A 24,780-nucleotide genomic window follows, 5' to 3' on the forward strand; every position below is an offset into this window, starting at 1 on the left:
TTAGATAGTCCTTGATATCCAAAGTGAACAGGCTAAAGACAGAGCTGCACCCCAATACCAGAGAGTCAAAGTAACAGAAAATCCCGTATCTCTCTCTCTCTGTGTCCATTGCACATGTTTGATCACTCCGAAATTGTAAAGCTGTTCTTTTTTAATTAGCCTAGATATTGCAAATTTTTAGATTTTTGTCTAATTTGTAAATGTTCTTATAGCCTAATTTCTGATGCCGTAGGCCCTACATAGATGTTTATGTAAATCATGTAGCCTATTTGTAGTGTGAACGTATAGGCCTAGGCTAGCAAAAAACCTTGTTCTGAACTTTTGATTATCATTAGGCTATTATTTTTTGCCACTGAATACGATGAATAACATCTCTCTCTCTCTCTCTCTCTCTCTCTCTCTCTCTCTCTCTCTCTCTCTCTCTCTCTCTCTCTCTCTCTCTCTCTCTCTCTCTCTCTCACACACTCACTCTAGCTATCTACCCTGATTCTGATGATGTTTCTGTGTTGCCTATGGGGGCGCTGTTGTGGATGACTCGTTATTTTTCTGGATGTGAAGGTAAAAGGTCATCCTCTGTGACGTGTCAGGTCAGCTACTGTCACCGCGCCGGTGTCAGTCACCCCACCCGCCGGTTGTCACTATTGCTGTTATCCTCTCTTGACCTCAACGCTATAACACACAGAAATAAAACATGGCCAAAAAGCGGAGAGAAAGACCGGAGACGGATCTTTTGTCCTCGGCGCAAGAGGAGGTGAAGACGAATGCTAACGAAGCAGTGAAAGGTAAGTCTTCTTAGCTATGGTGGCTAACGTGAATGTAGAGCTAATGCTACAGTAGCCTACAGTCGATACAGATAAGATGAAGCAATAACGACATGGAAGCTGCTTCAGATCACTATCTATCTAATGCGTTCTCAAGTGTTAAATATGTTAGTTTGTGACTCGTGAGACACAGGTTAATCAATTATCCCTCTACGACTTCCATTGCTAGCTTTTTCTCGCCATGGCATCATAGCCATAGACCACCCCTGAAACCATGACAAAAAGTTAGTCGTTTGTTTTCAGTTTTGTTTAGCTTGCTATGGATTTCATCAGTTGCAAACCCGTTGATTAAACATTAATGTCTCTGTAGTGATCTGTGTCAGATTGTCAGTTTGTTTATGAAGAAGTGTTTCGAGTATTTTGTCAGCACCATTTATATCAATGGTTAGTGAACTATTCGATTACAATCTTTATGAAGTAGGATTTACCCCACTGTTGGATTAGATTGCATTGGTATGTTGGTATACTAAAGTCACCTTTACTATGACTGGACTTTTGATATTTCACAGTGTCATATGCAATAGGAATAATACTAGGTATGTGTTTTAAATAGGTTTCTGACAATTTAATGTGAAGGTTATTGTTGTTGACATTTGCAACGGGCTCTCTGCTTTATCTGATATATCTGCAGTGCTGTAAAAAAAAGAAGAAGAAGCAATACAGCCTAAAATTGAGGCGACAGCTCATTACATTAGAGTTGTCTCTTTTTATTGTGTTTCTTGAATGCCTGCCCCTCTCAAGGGGGGGACTAAGCTCCCTGTAGAGGCCCAGAACAAGTGATGCAAAACTCATAAGCAAATTACACAAGGCTCCCTGGTAGCTAGTTTATATGTCTGTATGGTAACCTCTCCATTTATATATTAAGTAGTAATTAAGTATTCTTCCCCACAGAGGCTCAACACAATGCAGCAGGCTCGGCACGCATGTCTCTCCTGATTCTGGTGTCCATCTTCACCTGCGCTGCCTCAGTAATGTTCCTGGTTTACAAGAACTTCCCAGAGCTTCCTGAGTAAGTTACTTTATGGATTATTAAACATGGTCCTATTTTTTCTATTTAGTAGCTGTTCAACTGAGTGGTAATACATCAAACATCCAAACAAAACAGTATTTCATTAATAGACAAGTCCACATTTCTTTTGGTGCAGAGCATCATTTTATACTGAATGCAAGAGTGTCCTTATGTTGTTGTTGTTTTCACACCGTTTAGTGCGAAACTACCTGTGAGAACAGGTGCCTTCTAAGATGCATTTATAAAATCTTGTATTTGTCCTTAGGAGGTTGCAAAAACGTAATCATATTTACTGTTCAGTCTTGACCTTGGAATAGCTTTTTGTAGTATGATAGAACCGCCAGCTGGTCTGACTAACTATGTGACTTCTGATCTGAAAAAGTAAATAATTAAAGTCATTCTTGAAGTTAACAGGTCACCAAACAAAGAGCCCAGCACTGGTGCAGTGTTAGGTCTGCATAATCTTGTTGTAAGGAGAGTTGCAGCAGAGGTCTAAGTCAAACCTATGCGGGTTAAGGCACCAAATGAGACCCATACATAACAAGAGTGGAGGGGTCAGGGGTGACTTTTACCCTAATCCCTAGGTTGTGTTAGGGAAAATATTATTGTGTGAATATATGAAATATGTTTACACTATAGTTGTGGGCGGAAGTGGGTAGGGAGTTCGCCTCTGGTGTGCAGGGTCGGAGGTTCGATCCCCTGTCTCCCCGCCACATGTCGAAGTGTCCCTGGGCAAGACACTGAACCCCGAATTGCTCCCGATAGTTAGCTTAGTTAGCTTAGCACCCTAGTGCTAAGCCTACCCTGCGTGGTAGCTGCTGCTATCGGTGTATGAATGTGTGGGTGACTGGGTGAATGTGTACAAAACAATGTAAAGCGCTTTGAGTCTGTGATAAACGGAGATATAGCGCTATACAAGTCCATTTACCATTTACCAGTATTGTATTATCATAAATTGTGAATCTTCATGGAATCGGTCAAACTGCTCTGACCTCAGTCTTGTTTAAGATAAAGTCAGGTTGTTTTATGAACTGAAGACTACTACTCGCCAGCTAGATTTGTTATGTCTCACTACCCCAACCCTGAAAATCTAGTACGTAGGCTGAAATGTTCGTGCGTAATTAGATTTTGCTATGACTTCTGGAGAATGACTGCATTCCCCGGTCATTTAATTTCAATCCCCTTGTTGCATTGTTCTGTCTTGATCCTTGTTTGCAAACAATAAAGATCTGTTCTATTTTGTATTTAAACATTGTGTCATCTGGTATTAATTGCCTAAATTCTCATCTGGTATTAATTGCCTAAATTCTCGTCTTTTAAAGGTTGATATTTCAATTCCACGACAGTTGCTTAGATGGCTCAGTATTTCTGTGCAGAAAAGGACAAACTGAGCTATTCATTTTGACACAATTCTCAAAATCCAGAGGTGCCTATTTAGCATTTTGAGCAATATAATGTTGTACGAAACAGTATCCACTGTATATATCATATGAAAACAAACAGAAAAGGTTTTTGTGAAATGTGTTTGACTGAAGATCAGAATTAATTTTTTGTATTTTTCAGTGATGAAATGGAGAAAATCAAGATCCCTAAAGACATGGACGATGCCAAAGCGTTGGGAACTGTGCTGTCCAAGTACAAAGACACGTACTACACCCAAGTGTTGGTGGCCTACTTTGCAACATATGTTTTGTATCCTTGGAGAAAAACTGCGCCTTTTTGGAAAAACATTTGTCAAACTTAGCTTCTTGTTAAGAAATGTTTCCAGAATTGCCTCTGTGAAATTCAGGCCATCAGACAGTTTTTTGTAGTAAGAACTCAGTGACATGCAGATAAACACACTCATTATATTCAGCTTTAGGTTCCTGATCACAAGATTTCTCCATGACAAACATTGGCTTCAGCTTTTTTCAGTTGTTTTCTTAAAGTCTTCTACCAGGCAGTTCTAACAAAATCATCCTTTCGGGGGCGCCCATAGCTCAGTTGTTAGGGCGTCCCCACCCGGGCCAAGGCCCCGCAGCGGACCCGGGTTCGAATCCTGCCCGGGTCAGTTCTCTGCATGTCCTCTCCTCTTTGCCCCATTTAATAAAGCAAAAATGCCTAAAAAATAATCTTTAAAAAATAAATATATACCGTACTTTTCGGCCTACAAGCCGCGACTTTTTCCCCGTTTTTCGACCCTGTTATTACACACTAGCACAGTATATATTATGTAGCTACTGGGGATGGGCGTTAGTAATCGAGTACTCGAGTACTCCTCGTTTCAAATGATCTCGATTGGTGGATGAGGAAAATCGTTTTTTGTTTTTTTTAGTGTTTGTAGCCTTTAGGCCGGCCGGTGGGCCGCCCCTATTTTAAAATGTTATATACGTGTACAAAACGGCACAAAACCGATATAAAGTTTAACAAAATTAAATATTTTGATCCAAGTTAAATAAACTATGCGTTGTGTCAAACAGAAACCGCAAATAACTGCCACCTCCGTGCAGCGCAGCCAGTGTGTGGTCTCCACAGCACCGCGGAGCTGAATGCGGTGCTGGAAAACTTGGAAAGTCACGTATAAGCCAGGCTGACTTCGGGCACATTCGAGCAAACGACATTTAAGAAGCCTTTATTATGGAATATAGGATTGAGATTCAAAAGCCGACGGTGTAACGTTCCGTTAACGAGGAATTAGTCACGGACAGGAGTGAGCATTACGCGGTTGGATATACTAGCCTACTACTTCTACTGCTTTGGTGAGTTATTTAGCCTATCTATGTGTTTAAATTGTAGGACAATAATTTTATTGTATTTGCTGCCCTTCTTATTTTAAATGTCTATTTTGAATGTTTGCCAACTACAGCCCATGCTTTTTTTCTCTCTCCACTGCAGACCTACTCGATCGGTTTAAATTGTGGCCCGCTTATTTAATTACTTTCAGTTAGGAAAATGTGTTTTAAACTTGTGGAAAATAAATCCTTAATATCATATGGCAACTGTGACTGTTTGACATAAGCATTGAGCGCTTTATTGCGGTCAACCGTTGTTCTGTAGACAGATGCGTTGCGTCCTAAAAATAGAAAAAAGTTTAACGAGGAATCGATTGATCCTCGAGGAATGCAAGCGATCACACGAGTAGCGAAAACACTTGTGCCCATCCCTAATAGCTACTATTGCACAAAATGGTAACACTTACGTACGTTATGCAAATATGCAACTTGTTTGTTGAAATGTGGGAGCTTCCTCAAGCAGCCATCTCTTTCCCGACAATCCCCTCTGTGCACAAACTCTTACATATGGTAATTAAACATTATAACACCTGCGGCTTATTGTCCAGTGCGGCATATAGTACGGAAAGTACGGTATATATCCTTTCTAACTTGAGTATCAAGACCATAGGCTCTGAATCTGCTGAAACAACCCGAGACAATTAAATTCTGGCTCTGGCACGTCATATTTGATCTAATTGGCACTGGATTTGCAACATCATATTAATATACTCAAAAGATGACCAATTATCAGCTCATTTGACCTCATAAGTAGGGCTGTGCTAAAAAATCCTTATGGCAATATAGCACTTTATTTATTTATGTGATACCTGTATTGTATCTTCAGATCCAAAAATCAATATTTTGAAGAACTACCTCAAGATGTCGCAGTACAGCTAGTTAGTAACTAATAGCAATTTAATGTGATTAATATCACCCAGATCGTATACAGCAACTTGTATATCAGCTCTTTTTATACATTTTCAGTGAACTATGTGGACTGTCGCAATATGCATCTGATCCCAATGTATTGTAATATATAATATCATGACCCAGGTATCAAGTCCTTGCCAATTCCCAGCCCTACTCATTAGGAGGGACAATAGAAAGACACACCGCTGTACAACTAAATACCGTTTTTGTCCCTTCTGTGTGTTTCTTTCTCACTTAACATGGACAGTATCAAATCAAGGATCCTAGATAAAGACCTGCAGGCTAGAGCGCTTAGAGGAATATACTATTTTGTATTATTGGTTATTATTGATTTATTTGATTCAAACTGTGTAGTGTTGTTTACCTTAACACTTTTGTCAGCCTCCAGACATTTGCAATCCCTGGATCTATCTTCCTCAGCATCTTGTCTGGATATCTTTACCCTTTCCCCTTGGCTCTTTTCTTAGTCTGCTTGGTGAGTAAAAACGGACGGTGTGAAACGTGTGACTGAAACATATGTTGTATAATAAACAGCTGTGCACGAAAATAGTTTCTACGAGGCACACTTAAGTATTTAGATGAATACACATAATCTCTGGTGTGTACACAATATTTAACGTTGCCGTTTTGCATCCGTCGACTGTATCTACTGTTGGTTGGATTTTTGTTTTTTTTATTCTCCTTTGCAATGGTTTTGTTTCGGTTTGATTTAATGTTGGTAAAATATATCTATAGTGATTGCAGAAGAAGTTCTTCCCCTTTTGATTCCGAGGGACTGACACTAAAACGTATGCTGCAACAACGTGTGTGTGTCCGTGTGTGTGTGTGTGTCCGTGTGTGTGTCCGTGTGTGTGTGTCCGTGTGTGTATCCGTCCAATGTTTTTTTTTCAGTGGTGACATTGTGGTTGTCTTTTCCTCATCACATGCTTAAGCCAGTCAATCATGTGTTTTGTCTGTTGGCAGTGCTCTGGCCTTGGTGCTTCTTTTTGCTATATGCTGTCATATCTGGTGGGCAGACCCGTGATCTACAAATATCTCTCTGAGAGAGCACAGAAATGGTCCCAGCAGGTAAATACCCTTAACAGAAAATGTACTGTAAAATGAAAGTAGATTTTAAAGATCAATGTACTGCTTTCCTTTCTGTCATTATACACAGTTTACATATGCACTGTATGCCTTTGCAATATAATCTATTCTAAAACAATTGCTCTGCAGTAAATCCTACCCTAGTGAGGCCTGTGATCCTCAGTTTTGATAGACACTGTATGAACGCTAGAGTTCAATCCACAGTTCTCTGACACGGTGTCAGTGATGTTTATAAACCCCACACATACTGCAGAGCTGTCATATTGCATTGAAACATTCTCTACCAGTGTAATTAATAAACTGGTCATTCAAGATGTACGACTTAAGAAAACATTCTGTTTATGCCTCTCTACCCGGCAGGTTGACAAACATAGAAACCATCTCATCAATTACATCATCTTCCTGAGGATCACCCCCTTTCTTCCAAACTGGTTCATCAACATCACTTCACCTGTCATCAATGTGCCTCTGGGGGTTTTCTTCCTTGGCACATTTCTCGGTAAGACTACTCTTTCTCCCCTGCTGTGTTTTTTTTTATTTTGCCTTTCTTCAATGTCCTTGATTCACCTGTGTGCAACCCTTCTTATTCTCAGGGGTAGCGCCGCCATCTTTTGTAGCGATCAACGCGGGTACAACCCTGTACAAACTGACCACAGCCGGCGAGGCGGTGTCCTGGAACTCTCTGGCTGTGCTGGGTGTCCTGGCTGTGCTCTCCATCTTACCGGTTTGCTTCCAGAACAAGCTGCAGAAGAAGTTAGAGTAGAAGAGACTAATATCACCTCAGCACCTCATCCTCCACTGGCTGATCCCAGGAACGCGCAGCTGTCAATCAAGTTGCCTTGCCTCAGTCGCATACACACAAGCTGGTGGTGGTGGGAGAACCTCTTGACCGCTGTGGCACAACAAAGCGCTCATTGACCACAGAACGCATGCAGTGGTGGGCTTGTTCCTGATCTTAAGCAAAGTATAAAGTGGCCGCTGCCTACACAAGTCTTTTCAGTTTTTCTGAATTATGTTTTTTTTCTGATTCTGGCACATCTTGTAAATAGGAGAAATTGCGTCGTTTTCTTTCTTGCCAGATAATTAAAGGTGCTACATGTAGGATGTTGCAGTAAAACACATTCAACTTATATAATTGGATTTCATATGGCATACTTTCTTTTGTTTGTTGCTAGAAAAAGGTAAAAACTGATGTCATCAGTACCTTGTTCAGGCTTCAAGATTCAAGATACTTTATTTGTCATTGTACCAAAACAACGAAATTTTGTTTACAGTTATACCCCACCAAGAGACATTGAGTGACAATAAACAAACATGGGAGACAGGAGGGATACACTGAAGAGTTGTCTAGCGTGCGCTGCGCCCCCTTAAAGTAGGAAGGATAAAGAGAACATCAGGGAAAGACAGGTTAAAAAAAATGCTACTCTCACACTCTGCTCCTTATGGGTGCGAAGTGTGTGATTAGTACAAAAACCACCTTAGCATAATAAGCAACAAGATAACGCCACAGACAAATAGAACACGTTGATAAGCAGAAATCATCTGTCTTTTTGTCGAGTCAGTGAAACGTCTTTTACTATTACATTAACGTTGGCAGTACCATATCAATACCTAGGTCCTATTTGTAGCACCTTTTACTTTCTATTCCTTTTTTAAATATTTATTTTAACTTTGTTTGTATCTAATTTCAACATAATGAAGTGTACCACCACAGCAATAACTGTCACCCTACTGTTGAAAGTGGGTTTTAGTTTTTTTTTTAAAGTAGACTTGGAGACTTGGTGCTGCTTCTGTGATGCGAGTGAGTTCCCTTGTTCTGTCAATGGGTTCCTGGACTCACTGCCACACAATAGCCCTTTTATTTACCCCCATTTCTTCCCAACTGTAACTTAAACACTATAAAACAATAATTCCTCACAGGACATCAAAACTGCAGGATGCCAAATTCCAAGCATTCAAATTGGTGTTTTATATTAATAGGTTAACATACATGATGTGTGGTAAGATAAGGCAGTATAACCAAGGCAGATGGGTCCTTACGTTTCGCATATGGTGATTTATTTGCAGGTGTTTACTCTGATAATGTTTGTCCTTCTCTGCTCAATGATACTGTTTGCTATTCCAGTGTAGAACTGTAGCAGTTTTCCATACCATGGATGATACACCAGTGCCCTCAATAAGACTGCCAACGGTATCCAAGCCTTACCTAGCTTTTTACTGCTTTCATTCCTCGCTAGGAGCAATGTAATTTGCTGCATGATTCATTTTGTTATTTTGACTTCTTTATTTTTTGTTTTGAATGGCTAATTTGTTTCCTGTGTTATAAAAGCTTACTGATTTTTTTTCATTTAAATGGTAGTTTTTGTTTTGTTTACTAAGTTAACTTAATTGCTGCTCCATAAAAACTTTCTGGACGGTCACTTGAGATGTTGCTGAAGTGAATGTACATGCAGGTAACTTAATTGACAGACTCTTCAATCTCTCAACAATTGTATAAAGGTGGTTTGGTGCATTTTGAGATTCTAATTTTAAAGTCTTACAGGTTTGCTGTGTACCACTGTAATATATCAACATCTCAAACCCAAATTTGAAATATATAAGCATCCATTAATGTGAAGCTTGAGCAGTTTAGAACTGTTTGAGGTTATTACTTCTTTTCTAGCAGGAAAAAACACTCCACCTGTCAAACACTGATGTTTTTAAGGTTCTTACTGGTTCATGTGAGAGCTGCATTTATACCCCTGAGATATGTGGTTGACTTTGAAAATGCGTTTTCACTGAGGTTGTTAAGTCAAGGGGTAAATAATTGAAATGTTATTCTTTGTCATAAATATTTTAAATTAAGCTTCATAAACTTCCTTTAGTTTTCCATAATGCTACTTTTCCTGAGACATGAAAGGTGATGGATTTAAATAAGATTTTCTCTATTTGCTGAAATATTCAAATTTAAACCTATTCTAATCTTCATACTGAACATATAATCAAATTGGATATATTGTTACTGTTTGGCCTATTACACCCTCAAAGATTTACGGAGATCATTCTTGTGTAATCTGCTGTTAACATTTCAAAAAGCAGTATTATTTTGTACTGAGCAGCGATGTATTGCAGTATGAAGTGTTTACTGATTGCACATTTCTGTCCTATCAAATCAAATTTGTTTTCCCTTTTTATATTTATTGAATCATTAAAATTATCTTTACAGAAAATGATTTTTGTTTTTCAGAATTAACTATAAAGAGCACATTTATCACGCTGCAGCAGGGAACTAACAACACTATACTATTGTGTATGTGTTTATTAAGCCATAAACTCATATAGCCTAGGCTATTATTGTACATAATCATTCTCACCAAAGACGAGTGAGGGTTTAGTGCCACCCGGTGGTGATATAACACACTTGCTAAGCTGCGATCCGTTTAGATAAAGTGGCATTCACTCATTTAGTGTAACAAACTAAATAAAATAAAATTTACAAATCAAGGGAACTTTACATTTACTTCAACTATTAGAAATAATAATTTGAACAAGCATAAAAAACATTAGTGCAATATTCTTACAGAAGCACAGCTTTAATTAGACCCTGGTGAAATGGGATGACTAAGTGAAATATATTAACCCCACTCTTTGATAGAAAATAGTTTCATACATATCATTTATTTGGATTCTTATGGATTTGGATTTATGAATTGTGGAGCAACCCTTTCAGACCAGTTGAATCGGGTATGGTGGTAAACACAATACAACTCTTCAGTATACTACTGCGGCTCCAATTTACTCAAAGGCTCTCTTTGTACATTTCACATTCATATATTTTACGATTATTCTACTCTAAGATATATTTAAAGGTTAATGAAAGACCTTTACGTCACATAAAAGAACCCTATAGGGTCAAATCTTGAAGTAAACTGCAACCACTAATGCATTGCTTCAAAGCAGAGTGCCAAATAGATTAAAATAATGTTTCCGATTCCCAACACCTAAGGTTGCACATTGGCTGCTGAGCTCTTCAAGAATGCCTGTCAGGTCCATGGGTCCATGCACAGACTGTCAGCCCGGTGATACTTGATGTATTTCAAGCAGATGATTACAGCTGTGAGATAGACCACAATGCATTTCGACTGCAACGCTCTGATTTCTTTGCATATGTAAAGTCAGAGCTAGTTAGATTATAAACGGAAGTAATACGAAAGTTCATCAAAATAAGACCTGTTGTCTTATTGGTAAAAATGTAATTAAATTTAAAACAAACTTAGAGGGCTTTTTGACATATCATGGATGGATTGATAAAACATGAAAAAGTAAAATCGTACAATGCAAGTCCCTCAAAATGTCATCAATTGTCCTAAATGGCAAACATACTTACAAGCCAGGAGGATTCATTTGACAGATATCTTGGCATACATTGTGTCAATAATCTTTAAGTGAAGTGTATATTTATTTATTTATATATATTAAAAGGAACAGATAGAATAACACAGTAAAATAGCATAATGATAGTCTGGGATCTGGCATCTTGTAGTTTTATTTTGAAGGGTCCCTGCCGGATGTGTTGCTGTTAGCCTAACCGGTTAGCTCAGTATCTGTCCTGATTTTCGAGCTTCGCAGTAACGAAGCATCCGTGAGGATGGCAGAGAGAAAACAGTCGTCCGAGTGTCTTTAATATGCTCCCTGTTGAGGGGCTAAGGGTACCACCGGACCAGTCTCAAAATGACCACCGGCTTCAGCTCCGGTTCCTGCCGGTTCGCAGATTATTTCGTGATCTGCGGACTCGACACCGAGAGCGGGCTGGAACCTGACGAACTGTCCGGTAAGCGCGTTAGCCATCAGGGGGGAAATGTCGGGCTGATGCTGTGGCAAATAAGGAATGACCGGGGGATGTTAGGCTATAACATCGGGTCAGGGTTATTATTTAACCATGTTTGTATCTTAACGTGTCTTCTATTTTTAACACAATGTAGGTTTGTTATGTTAGTTAATATACACAGCGGATATAACGACAGGCCTAGCTCATCTTCTCTCCGCCTGTGTGTGTGTGTGTGCTCGAGGAGAAGCGAGGAGATTACTGCCCTGGTATGTCTCTTTAACGCACTGACATTAATTTTAATTGGAAGGTTCGGGACAAAATTCCCTCTTGATTTCTTTCACTCCATGTATCAAAACAATATGATGTTGGTTATGTGAGCAACATACTTCTCCTAGGCTACAGTTAATCCGGGCATTGGTGTCGGTGGACGTCGATATATTATAGGCTAATGTAATGTTTTTATTACATCTGAAGGTGTCGTCATAGCTGTCATTGAGGCTTTACGATATTGTGTACCTGGGTGGATAAACCTGTCGGGTGCCTTGGGGCAAAAACATAGCACCATGCCTTTTCATCGACCCATGACATCTTCAGCATCCATAGATAGATGCACGCAACTATCCTGCTCAATTAACCTCCTCAGAGGGCACACCCTTCCAAACGCAGACAATTATATAAAAAGCTAAAAAAAACACACATGGATCTTATTTGATTCAGTGCCTGGGACAGTTTTTTTTGGTCATGATTTAGCATGTGTTTTGTTGAGGATTTGTTTTATGCACAGGGTTCCACAGAATGATTCTTAAAAGGCTAGAGAGGCATTTAACTCATTAATGTAAAAACAAAACAAAAACAAGGCCATAATTGGTAAATGGTCTGAAATCAATCTTTCAATAGTTCTTAAAAATGGTAAGATAGCCTGTGAGTCTGATGTTTTCCTTTTTGTATTTTGCTATTCAAAATCTTAAATTAGTGCTAGGCTAGCATCTATTTAAAAAAAATATATAATGCAGATCAGCATGACATGAATCGATTTGGCTGATTGGTTGTGTATTTTGAATGACCTGAAGTAAGATAACGGCAATGCTAAAGATAAAAAAAAAATCAACAATGTCTTAAATTTAACAGCCACTGTCTGAGCTTTAGCAACATAATATATATATATATATATATATATATATATATATATATATATATATATATATATATATATATATATATATATATATATAGTATATATATGTATATGTATGTCTTTGCCTATATCTGCATGTGAAACAGCTGCTGAGATTCCCTGGATAGTCTGGGCCCTGGGCAGGAACTGTTAGAAATTTCAGCATGGCAACAGTGCTGTTTTTACCCCTCAGATTATCAGCTGGTTTGTCAAATTTGCATTTGATTATAAATGAGAGTACATTATAGCACCGGGTCAGCAAGGGGTGGGTAATGTAATATTATTGTTGGAAGGCAACACTCTCTGAGAAACGATAAAGTCACTTAATCCACGATGCAATCCCTATACCGAGCTGCTGTTATGAAGCGACCAGCTAATTCATCATGACGGGAACAAAGACGTTTATAATGCGCTGAGGCTTGTGAGGTAGCTATGACGACTGACAGATGGGCACGTGACAAGCTCTGTTACCATAACTGCTGCACAATGTTTCTCAAATGAACAATCCCCTACAAAGACATCCACTTTGTCTTGGTCAAAATATCCTGAACTAAGTCCCTCAACTCTAACCGGTTATTCTTTCTATGTTGATACTTTGTACTGACTACCACAAACAGAACAACCCATCTTCAGTGTGTGTGGGCTAGATCAATGAGTTTAATGAATCAAACTACAAGTCTGTTATTAGTCACGTATCGTCTGAACTTCATGTTGACACCTTCACTTCAGCGATGTTGCATTGCCCCAGTCTGCATAGATATGATTGGAGTTTCCCCACAGACACTCCGCTTCAGACTGGATTTATCCATCTAATTACATGCTGTGTACACTGAGGATGAAGCTAATAGTTGGATAAATGATTTATTTCTTAAACATTAATAGGTTTTTCCTATAGTGTTAATGAAGGCTTTTGTACATGTAATGTGTTAGATTTTGCGTGACAGATGGGTGCGTTGGAGGTTCTGGGCTTGTTTGGCCAATTAGCCCAAACAGGGCCTCCTCTGCAGAATAAAAACAAGAGTATAATATTTATCTTTGTGTTCTCATGTCGGGATAATTTGCTAAATAATAAACTTTTCACGATGGAGATGTCTGTCATTTGGAGAAGCTTCAACATTTCCCTGCACTTAAAAAATATCAAGGTTGCCTGCAGTTAACAGTAACAACCCTAAAATAACCATCAGCAAAACTGTATGTGTGAAAGGGAACAAACTGGTCTACAAAGACATCAAGAAAGACTCACGTTCTCGCACCTGTGGACAGTTGACTTCCTTCAGGGAGGCAAACTATCAGAGTGCCAATCGACTAACGTGAATTAGCCTCAAGCGTGTTGTGAGTAACAGCAATGAGGTGTATACGCTCTGGTTGACCGGGTCACTGCTCCTGTGCACGTCTGGCTTCAAACAACTGACAATCCAATTAGTGCAGCCTTTGTTTGTTAACTGATTTTAGTGTTTTGTTGTTGTGGAAACAAGAAATTAAACTGCTGTAGCATTTTTTTTTACTCTCTGTTTTTTGCCCCGTTTCTTTGTGATGTGTTGTGACTCAGCAGGTAGTGAGAGGCCTGTTGTAGTTTACAGAAAGTTAGTTCCTCCTTAAAGCAATAACTAAACCAAAACATCTCATAGTTTTTAAAGACTTAACGCCTGCCCTTCCCTTTCTTTTTTACTTCCTTTAATTCAAGTTCCTGTTTACATGTTTAACTTTTCTTGAAATGTATGAAATGAAATCAAGTTAAAGAAGTTCTTGAATAACTTCATCTTGTTGGCCAGGCAAAGGCGGTGTCCACATGGGTGCAGTTTAATCTGGAAATGCATATTTTTTATTGACCTTCTTGAAACTGTTTCAAATAGTCTTAGCACCATGTTTGCATTTGACATAAATAAGTGTTGTTTTAAACACAACAATGATAGTAGAGGGTAACATCCCATTGATTGGCTTCCACTCTCACAGATCTATATCACAGTATCTCATGATCTCAAATTGCCTTTCCAGTTTTCACATGCTTATCATGTTGAACATGTGAATGCTTGCACAGAAGTACAAACTCTGGGCTCTGTGGTCAAACATCTGTGAAGCTGCTCTACTTCCTGAACACTGCTCCAGTTTACTGTAGAAACAGGTTAGGGGCTTGCCATTATGGGCTTTTAGTTTAGTTGAAGTGAGGAAATGCTGTGGGAAACTCCATTACTTCTACTAGACGATAAACAGCATGTTTTGGCCGTTGTGAGTCATAACATTGTTATTTTTTGTCAGATTTGAATACTTACATAGAATCCTCTTTTTTTTCTTGGTAACGCTGTGATGTTTCAGGTATGATTCATGTATGGATGGATTTGTACAAACTCCAAATCCAACTTCAATTTGTATATACAAAACAAGTCAACAATTAGATTGCTCATACAGTAGGCTACATGCTTTGTCAACATATTTGAAGAAAACAAAGGTGGTTTCTAGCATTGCAAAAAGTAGTTAATTAAGCAATCAATCAATTGACAAACAATAAATTGGTTACTATTTTGATCGATAAACTTTGGGTTTAAGACTGATGGTCGGTTACAACAAGGAAATTCAAAGAAGCCCCTTTTTGCTGAAGGAAATTATAATGGATTTGTTGGTCAATAGAGTCTAATCATCAATCATTTGGGCATTTTTCCCTATTAGAAATGGCCAACATTATTTGATTCCAGCTTGTCAATTGTTGCAAATTTACTTTTTTTCTTTGAAGTATATGATAATAAGACAAAGATATTGGGTTTTGGAGTGTTGGTTGACACAATTAACCAACAATAAACATTATATGCAACCCAATTAAATACTGAATTTGTTTTGAGCTTCTTTATTCTGAAAGAATAAAATAGCTGTTTTGGACGTTATAAACAAAAAAGGTTGGTAAACGATGAAGGCTTTATCATAAATACGACATAAGAGAAACAACAGATAATTCATCAGTGTAATTACTGAACTGAACAATACAAGTGATACTGTACACCTAATGATTTATACATTTTGAATGAACCTTGCGTCATGCTTACAAAACTGTTGGCTATTGTTAGGCACTTGGTGCCATGAATGAAATGGGACGATTTAACAGAACCCCATTGTTATTTCCTCATCTTTAATATGGTCCAGTGGCGATTTTGTGTACAGTGAGACACAAAAGAAACGACTAAAACTTTTTCTTTAAGCACAGTGTTAGGCAGCACAGCGAAAAGACCTGATTAGCATATATACGACCCTGCAGCCTCACTGGAGACTCTGGAAACACAGGGAGCTGACGGACAGAAGTACACTCGCACACAGGCTCCACTTATTCAAATGCTAAATACCCTTTTCAATGTCCCATGCAGGCCTCTCTTCCCCCCAATCCTACTCAGCAAACACACAGGGATGAATGGCTCATCATGAAAGCTGGCTTTATATGCATTTGGGCTTTAAATATTATTATTTTTCACAAATTTTTTATTTTATTGAGGGCCTGTAAAGGGTCTCCAGCCAGTGTTTTTTAAAATCAGCTTGAATATTTAGGCTACAGATTTCACAGGGCTTAGAGGGAGCCGTGTATCTTGATCTGTACTCCCCAAATAATTACAAATTCAGAACCTGATCAGTAAGCTTGAATAAAATACAGGCACATAGGGCTAATGATGAGTTTAGATTAAAGTACTTTGTTTTTTTTAGTTGATATGTTGGTACTCCTGGTACTTAAAGGAAAGGTCCCATTTCTAATTCCCATAGGCACTGCATGGATCGGCATAAAACACTTCCAAATGAATCATGAGGGGGGGAAAAAAGGAAATGAAAGAAAATATCCGCCTCTTTGATTAAAAAGTCACAGGCTGCTGACATAAAAACATTTGGGAGATAAGTTGACTACAAACCCCCCAAAGGGCATTTTGAATAGAGACATCAGATCTCAGAGCTTAGAAATTCTGTGAATTGCAACGAGTGGTTTGAAGCTAAAAGATCACAGTGTTGTACAATCTGCAACTTAAATTGACTTGCTTTCAGATTCTGGGTCAATTTCTTGGGCAAATTCAGCAACAATTTGTTTACATTTTGTTCTAAATGTCATTGATGCTTAACAATATAACCTCATTGTATTAACTTGGGGTCTATATCTTATATAAGTTGTATGACTAAACTAAATGTACCGCTTGTCAATGCTGTTCTCTGTCTGGGCTTAGAGGTCCTGAACACTGAAGGTTTACATTCTTTTCCTGTCATGGCGCAGTAATTAAACCTGCACATTCTTGTCTAAAAGGCTGCCTATTTTACTGTGGGTCAAGTTTCCTCTGCAGTCCAATCCCTGGGCTGCTGACACCTGTTTTGTTAGCTGAATTCATGTTTCTTCAAAGCCGTATTAGATTTCAAGGTTGTCTCGCCGACTAAATCCTGTAAACTGTAAATGTGGCATAGTTAGATATTGGTCTGGCTGTTGTTTGTGACCATCATTGCATTAGTGTCTTATTTCAAGATCATGATTAAATGCCCCAACCTGTATTTGTTTGGCCACATTACTTACTTTTTACGGTTGCGTCTTATACCAGGACATAAACGAACATTAAGAGAAAGCATCAGAAAATGTTTGAGGAATTTTATCAAGGGGAAGTGTCGTATACCTTTTTTCACGGCAGACATTGCAACATGTCAAATAAGGGAAAGCCACCATGGCAATGTCCTAATAACGTCAATAAAAGCTGCGTCTCATTTGGATAAGCCAGTTCCTTGGCCTTTTGTTCAAGCATCCGTGATTTACTGCGACACCTAGTGCAACAGAGCAGCCAAATACTGTACATTCGTAGTTCATTCGTGGATGGATATTTTTTGTACACTTCATAGTAGTCGTTGGTATAGGTGTTAATGTTTACAAAGGTAACTGTGAACAAGATAAATATTTTTTTTTCTGTTAACATTATGCTTAGACATCAGATACACTCTCGAGAGCAGCTGAGAAACCCCCCAAAAAATGTGCAAGAGTTTAAGAATGCTGTTAAACTTGTCCTTCCCCCTCTATAGTCAACTATATGTGTTTTTATTGTAGGTTTCTTTGACAAGAAATTAATTTCCCTGATTTGTCATTCTGAGACTACTGTGCTGACTTTCAAACAAGTCTAGTGATATTGAGGGGATTCCTTGACATATTTGACTATCTTTGAAAGTGGCTGAACCACTAGTTTCCTCTTGACAACAAACAGGATGCTGGTATTTTTTGGGTTGTGAGATGAGATACTGTGTCAACTATTTGAACGAGGGAAGACAGTGATGTTAGTGTGCTGGATTAGAAACCTTTCCCACACGTTAGCATGTGAAAAAAAAAAAAATCCCAGAAACTTTAGGTGAAATTGTACCTTTTTGTATTGAAAGAAAAAAACAACAACAACAAAACAACATATTGCCTCTGTTGGGAGTATAAACTGTGAAGGCTGTGTGAGTTCAAGCTGAGTGAGCCATCATGATCACGCCTTGTCAGCATTGATGCTTCTGGCTGAATAAGTGTTTTATGTTTTTTGCTGCCGAGCTAAAGCGATAGCGGCATCTTCTCCATGTTGTGTCCTAATAGCGAGGGAGCGTTCCTTTATGTCTGAGCCTATAGTAGGCAAAGCTACAGTGGGTGTTATGTGAGCACAGGAGGGCTGCAGAGCTGTGGGTGCTTTTCTCCTCCCACACTGCTATGGACCCACACTCACATCAGCATCCATCAACACGGTACCTCCAGACAGATCGAGGACATTTTTTGTTGGGGATCAGCTGGCTTGTAATTAGCACTAATTACGAGCGGGGGGGAACACATTGGTTGAAAGGAACACCTGTGTAGTCTCAGCCTACTGCACTTGAGCCTGGCAAATGTAGACACACTGTGACAGATCCCCCATCCTATACCATGTGAGAGAACTCCTCAAAAAATCAAAGGGTTTATTAGTCCTAGAGAATTTAAAAAAAGACTTAAGAGCAACAACCTATTTCAGGAAGAGATTTCTACTCATTTGGCCAGGTCTTTCCAGACATGTGTTGTTTTATTGACGAACCTTATGGTGTCTGGACAGAGTTCACAGACAGCTCGGGTCACCTGTCTGTTTTCACTTTCTGTCTCTGAATTTGACCCCTATGTAAAGGCTTAGGAGTCGGTTTTATCCTCTTTGAACTTGTTCAAAAAGCAACTTAAAGTCTTAAATATGGTGATTAAACATTAAGTCTGGTGGTATAAAAATATTTGATTTGAAAAGATTTTAATAGGAACTTAACATTGTTTACCCTATCCCCTCTCATCATAATAATCACTCTGTCTGACCTATCTTTGCTTGCCGATGTTTTTATAGTCTGGAGTTTCGTTCATGGCCTAGTTTTTTTCCCCAGGGGCTGTTTGGATATGAAAAGTAACCATCCGATTAAACCACTTAATCCTCAAGACTTTTATTTCCCATGCCAGGATTGGTTCTCTAATGGGAACTTGTCCTCTTACTGTTGGGTTGGAGAAGAATAAGATCAGGTATTTTCTACCTCTTATCTGAATGACTTTCATTCATCATTCTTAAATTCTCAGAGATTTGAGATAAAGATTTGACATTAATGTCTCGCCAAAAACCAATACCACGGAAGGTCATTATTTCTTGTCCTTGTATGAGTCTCGCTGCAAGAAATCATCAAGTGCTGTCAAAAATTGATTATTTTTCTGTAATGCCGATGAGGAGAAAGTCCTAGTTTCAAAAATGTATAGGCCGCATCAGCCCAAGAACAGCTTTCGTTCGATAACTGCTGTGGTGCAACTAGAAAAGAGTCGATGGCATGTGTTCTACAGCTCACATTTGGCTTTGATGGGCTGCAGCATGAATGTGTGTTTCAGCCAGAACAGACTGTTTCACTAGTGCTTGGCAAATGTCATGCATGAAGAGGACAGCAAAAAGCACTGCCTGGCTGGCTGCATAAAGGCTCCTTTTTTAAGAGAAATGTTAGATAATATTTACTGGGCTCTGGGGCTGGTTCAGTCTGCAAAACAGGAGCAGCAGCCCCATGACTGGCTACTGATTGGATACGCATATAAGACACAATATGCCCAATGTTTTCTTCAGCATGAGATGAAAAGTGTGAAATGATAAAAATGTATTGAAATGTCACAATGACATCATGTATTTGTAAAATACTAATGAAGTATGAAAAGTTTTCCTTTTATTGTCAACATATCCAATAAAAAGGCCAAAACCAAGAAGGTTGATTTTCAATAAGGTCCAACTTCCCGACCCTGTCCGTGGCACTCAGCTTTGATTCCCATTTGTTGGGGGCTATTTTTCTTTTTTAGCTATATGATTTATTGATTCTAAATATTAATTGGCCCATGTTCATTGTAATGCAGAAACATGTCACTCCGTGCCACAGTGTGACTCTTTAATATGTTTTTGACAGTTTTTAACTGTCGCCTTTTTTTAAAATTGGATTCGTTAACAAAATAAGAAAGCTACAGAGAATTCCAGTCTTCTCCTTTTTAGATGGCAGCATTTAGGATGACAGATAAGAAAAATATATTGCCACAGCTTTTTGCTCTAAGTGCTCACAACTTACCATTGGTAACTAAAAAATATCATTGCAAGCTCAACTATTAGATGTCATGGTTACCAGGTGATGAATTGTAATAACTTATTTGATGATCCTTTAACTGTTAAACGTCAGCGTGATAACATTGTCATTGTGAGCACGTCAGCACTTAGCTCCACAAACCGCTGAGCCTCGAGGAGTCTCCAGCATGGCTTGTAGTCTTTGTGGTAAAAAAAACCCATAATAAGAGCAGTGTGTGGATTTGCATGATCTCTGAAAACAAAAGGAACTTTGACGCACAGAAAAGGCTGTATCCTATGGCTTTGAATGAACAAACCCACCTGACAGGATAGTGTCCTGTGTGTCTGTGTGCAGCTTGTTCTCAGAGCAGAGCTGTCACAAAAAATGCACAAAAAATTGAGAAGTCCATCCAGAAAAAAACAGGCTTTTAATTCTACTTTTGTTTTTATTTGTTGTGTAGCTTTATGCCAGTATATAGAAGCTACTAAATTCAGAGATGGGGCCAGAGGAAAATTGGCAGACGAAGGTAACCCTCCCACAACACACACACTCCTCCCCCCCCCTCTTAACCCAAGCTCAGCTTTAACCCCTTCAGCCTCTTAAACCTGGCACACCTTGTTTTTTAATTTCATTTTTTCTCAGCAGCCCTCCTTTGTTACCTCCAATTCTGAGTTTCCGCAGTCATTTTCTGCGCAGGTGTTTGGGACTTTACCCTTTCTGTTTTGTGCACTCTGAATCCCCTCCTCCTGGGTTCTTCCCTCCTCCCTCACACCCTTCAGCTGAACAATGAGCTGATGTTTGACAATCACTGCTTCTGTTTCTCTCTCTCACACACACACTCAACAAATCCAGTGCTGCCTGCGCCGGCATTGCTTGGTCAATGTTTGCTCTCCCCCTACACTCTGAATGATTTTTCAGTACTGCCTTTGGTGTGTGTGCATCACTTCTGCTTTACTCTGGGTTCAAATCAACTCAATTTGTGCTTTTTCTAGGATTGATTATTTTGGGTTTTTTGTATTGTCATCAAAGCTGTCGGGGAGCATTACAATCTGATCAAATTTTTATTTTCTCTAATAATTGATCTATTCTGGAGTGTAAGACGCTGCCTGAATGCTTTATTATACCTTCTGGAGCAGGATGCAGATGACAGCTTTCTATGATTCAATACAACATTCCCCTCAAGAGAAATTTGCTGACTTACTTTTTCCTCTGGAGTTGCGCCTGCCACTTTATACCTGCTTCTGATCAGACCGTGCTTCTGCTTCTGCTTCTGTGAACATTTGATAACTGTTTGTCTCTTTTTCCTTTTTTCTACTGTGTTTGTTTCACTTCCAGGTGAGAATTTTGAGCAGAGTCCTTTGCGGAGAACCTTTAAGTCCAAAGTTCTGGCACATTTTCCTGAAAATGTCGAGTGGAACCCATTTGACCAGGATGCAGTGGGCATGGTACGATCTCACTACACCATTCATTTACTTTTATACTATACTGTTATCGGTCTGTTAAAGGGTTTAAATGAAAACTTGGTGTTAAGTGCATTGTACGGTTATGCACTATTAAAGGTGGAGGCAGCAATCCTAATTCAAAACACTCTTTTTTTTAAATCAGTGAATATGAACTCATATTTGGTACCTGTCCGTATTGTACTGACACAGCCAAGGCTCTATAAACGAGTATGTAAACAAAGGGAGTCCGTCAACACTCCAACCAATCAGCTACAAGCAGCCTAGCTGTTATGGTGCTAAGTTCAAATTTCAACAAGCCTTCCCTGGAATGGTTTACTCCACCTTTAACAAGTGAAAGAGAAAAATGTCAGTAACCACTGTGGTTGGTTCCATCAGACCGTTAAAGGAATAGTTCAATATTTTGGCAAAAATGCTTTCTCTCCATGAGTTACGAGAAGATTGAATCCACTCTCATGTTTGGGCGACAAGTATTGAGCTGGAGTAAGAGTCAGTTAGCTTAGCCTAGCATAAAGACTGTAAACGGGGAAACTGCTAAGCTAATCGCCTATGGGCTCTAGTTCTGCATGTAGTGCCCAGACATGACAGTAGTATCATCTAAACCCCAAATAAATATTAAATAAACATATTTCCCCAAAAATGTCTAGCTCTGCCTTCTGATTTAGACAACAAAGAAAAAGCATTTAAAATAATCCAAGCCCTAGATGTATTTCAACAGCTTTTACTCATGTCCCCTCACCTGGTCTTTATTCACATCCCTCTTCTCTCTTCCTTCTCCCAGCTCTGCATGCCAAAGGGTCTGGCGTTCCGGACGCAGGCCGACTCCCGGGAGCCTCAGTTCCACTGCTTCATCATCACCAGGGAGGACGGCTCTCGGACCTATGGCTTTGCCCTCACCTTCTTTGAGGAGGTGACCAGTAAGCAGATATGCAGCGCCATGCAGACCCTGTACCACATGCACAATGCAGAGCAGTACGACATCCTGCACACGCCCACCTCTCCTCAGGCCCGTGACGACCAGAGACACCAGCACGCCCTGCCCCCCCGGCCTGTGCTGCACGCAGCGCCCGCCATCTCCCGCCTGCAGCGCTTCAACTCCTACGACATCAGCCGCGACACGTTGTACGTGTCAAAGTGCATCTGCCTGATCACTCCCATGGCCTTTCCCCAGGCCTGCAGGAAGGTGCTGCAGCAGCTGCACCAGGCCGTCACGTCCCCTCAGCCCCCTCCCCTCCCACTAGAGAGCTACGTCTACAACATCCTGTACGAGGTGCCCATGCCCCCCTCCGGACGCTCACTCAAGTTCTCTGGCGTGTACGGGCCCGTGGTGTGCCAGAGGCCTAGCACCTCCGAGCTGCCACTCTTTGACTTTCCCATCGGTGATGTCTTCCACCTGCTGGGGGTGGAGAACGTTCTCCAGCTGTTTACCTGCGCCCTGCTCGAGATGCAGATACTGCTTTACTCGCAGCGTGAGTTTTGGTTTATGATTATGATAGAATTATTCAATAATACTAATAGTTACATGTAGAGAAGATATGTTTTGTAAATATACTGCAAATGTAAACAAATGACCCTCTCCAGAAACTGCTGCATTGTGCATCGTTAAATACCATAAGGATGCTCTGATTCCAAGTAGCTATGCATCATCACTACAATACTATTTTTTTTAAAGAATTGCCAAGAAGTTAGGCTTACATTGAAATCCTGTTTAGTAGGGATGTAACAGCTGTTTCCTGAGAATTGAGGGGTTATGAGATCCTGTTAGTAGAGGGGCGGTCTCAAGAGATGTCTCAGACATATTGGTGTCATGACATGAGACTACATATCGTCCCGGGACCTGGTTATTACACGCTCGTGTAGCTTCAAGGCTTTCCTCCCTGTTAATACATTTCGGATGGATGAAAGCAGGGCTTTTGTCTGTGGCCTGTTTTGAGTTGCAGGAAGCCTCAGATGGTCTTTGATAGGGTCAGGATATGCTCGGTCAGTACCACTTTGTTTGTACCATAACTCACTTTTATGGTCTGTTTCAGCCAGAATCATAGACAAGGAAAATAAGAAATGGCTACACTGTAGCTCTATGGCCAGTATGAAAAATATGAAAGGATTTCAAACGGCTGGATGTTTGTTGCAAAGGGAACAAAAAACAAAAGGCTGAAGTCTACGACACATTTTTGATGGAGCTGTTATCCAGGAGATTACATAACTTGTTGAGTGTGTCCATTAAAGTGATGCAGTGTGAGCGCCAGCCTGCGCAAATGTCGGCCCCCTCACCCATCAGAGGCAGCTCCCACCGGCCAGGACTCGCATGTAAATGTGTGTGAGTTGCTGTGTTTGTTTGCCTTCCCAGCTTGGCTCAGCGGGCCTTTTTTGGTAACTGGGATTAGTTTCCGTTGTGATTCATCGTTTTAAGCAAAACACACAGCAAGAGTCTGATGATGAGTTACTCCAGATCATAGGAGCTTTTGATTATAAAATCCCTTAATACAGAGAGATTGGTGTTTGTGAGTATATAAACTACACTTAAACCATACCAACCTTTGCAGAATAGTAGTCAATATGACATTAATGTCACTGTTAGGTGTGTGTGTGCACGCATGAGAAACAAGGAAATCATTTAAGGACACTGGGTCTTGTGTGGTGATTGGATCCATTACAATGGCAAGAGAAGGCAAATGGTTTACAAACGCCAGGGGCCGGGGGGGAAAGCTGTAGTGTTGCTAAGCAACCTGTTGCTAAGCTCCCTGAGACAGGGAGGATAGAAGTGATGCAGGATGATTATTATTGGTCGAAAGTGACATCATGCCTCTTTTCCTCCCCATGTGGTTCATCACTGCAGAACGTGTGAAGGGTGCTGTGTTGTGTAGAGTTAAGCCCTGGCAATCTGCCACTGGGAAGAAACCAGGGATTGTCGGGGAAAAGACGCCGCTCACTGAAACACACACCAGACACTGGAGGAGAAGGATGCTCTGCAAATAAGGAAAGGACTGTATGCTTTACAGTATGTGCTAAAAATAGCACTGGAATTCATAATGCTGATTAAAAGAAAAAAAAACTATCTGTACGGTATTTCCTCCCATGAAGCCATAAAAGTCAAAATGTTCAGATACTTGTTCACTGCTTCCTCCGTCTTTCTCGAACAATAAGCCCATTCATGTGTCTATCATGTGTCAGCCATTGTGACGCGCTGTT

At 39.8% G+C, this 24,780-nt stretch overlaps 2 protein-coding genes across 2 annotated transcripts in view; both read left to right on the plus strand.

Annotated features, from left to right (window-relative positions):
* Positions 1 to 607: 607 nt before the first annotated feature.
* Positions 608 to 9,019, plus strand: tmem41b (transmembrane protein 41B). The gene is made up of 7 exons (XM_080031095.1): positions 608 to 782; positions 1,713 to 1,830; positions 3,394 to 3,522; positions 5,895 to 5,988; positions 6,477 to 6,581; positions 6,960 to 7,098; positions 7,193 to 9,019. Exons 1-7 carry the CDS (start codon positions 692 to 694, stop codon positions 7,360 to 7,362), a joined length of 846 nt encoding a protein of 281 aa, XP_079887221.1. The 5' UTR covers positions 608 to 691; the 3' UTR covers positions 7,363 to 9,019.
* A 2,198-nt stretch (positions 9,020 to 11,217) lies between these two features.
* Positions 11,218 to 24,780, plus strand: part of dennd5a (DENN/MADD domain containing 5A) — a 33,592-nt gene continuing 20,029 nt past the window's right edge. The window contains exons 1-4 of the mRNA XM_080030031.1: positions 11,218 to 11,409; positions 20,592 to 20,657; positions 21,467 to 21,576; positions 22,373 to 23,060. Of these exons, the coding sequence (XP_079886157.1) occupies positions 11,310 to 11,409; positions 20,592 to 20,657; positions 21,467 to 21,576; positions 22,373 to 23,060 (964 nt within the window). The 5' untranslated portion in view covers positions 11,218 to 11,309. The remainder of the gene's footprint in view (positions 11,410 to 20,591; positions 20,658 to 21,466; positions 21,577 to 22,372; positions 23,061 to 24,780) is intronic.

The sequence above is a fragment of the Ammodytes marinus genome, assembly GCF_949987685.1.
Source record: "Ammodytes marinus genome assembly, chromosome: 1".
Classification (NCBI taxonomy): Eukaryota; Metazoa; Chordata; class Actinopteri; order Uranoscopiformes; family Ammodytidae; genus Ammodytes; species Ammodytes marinus.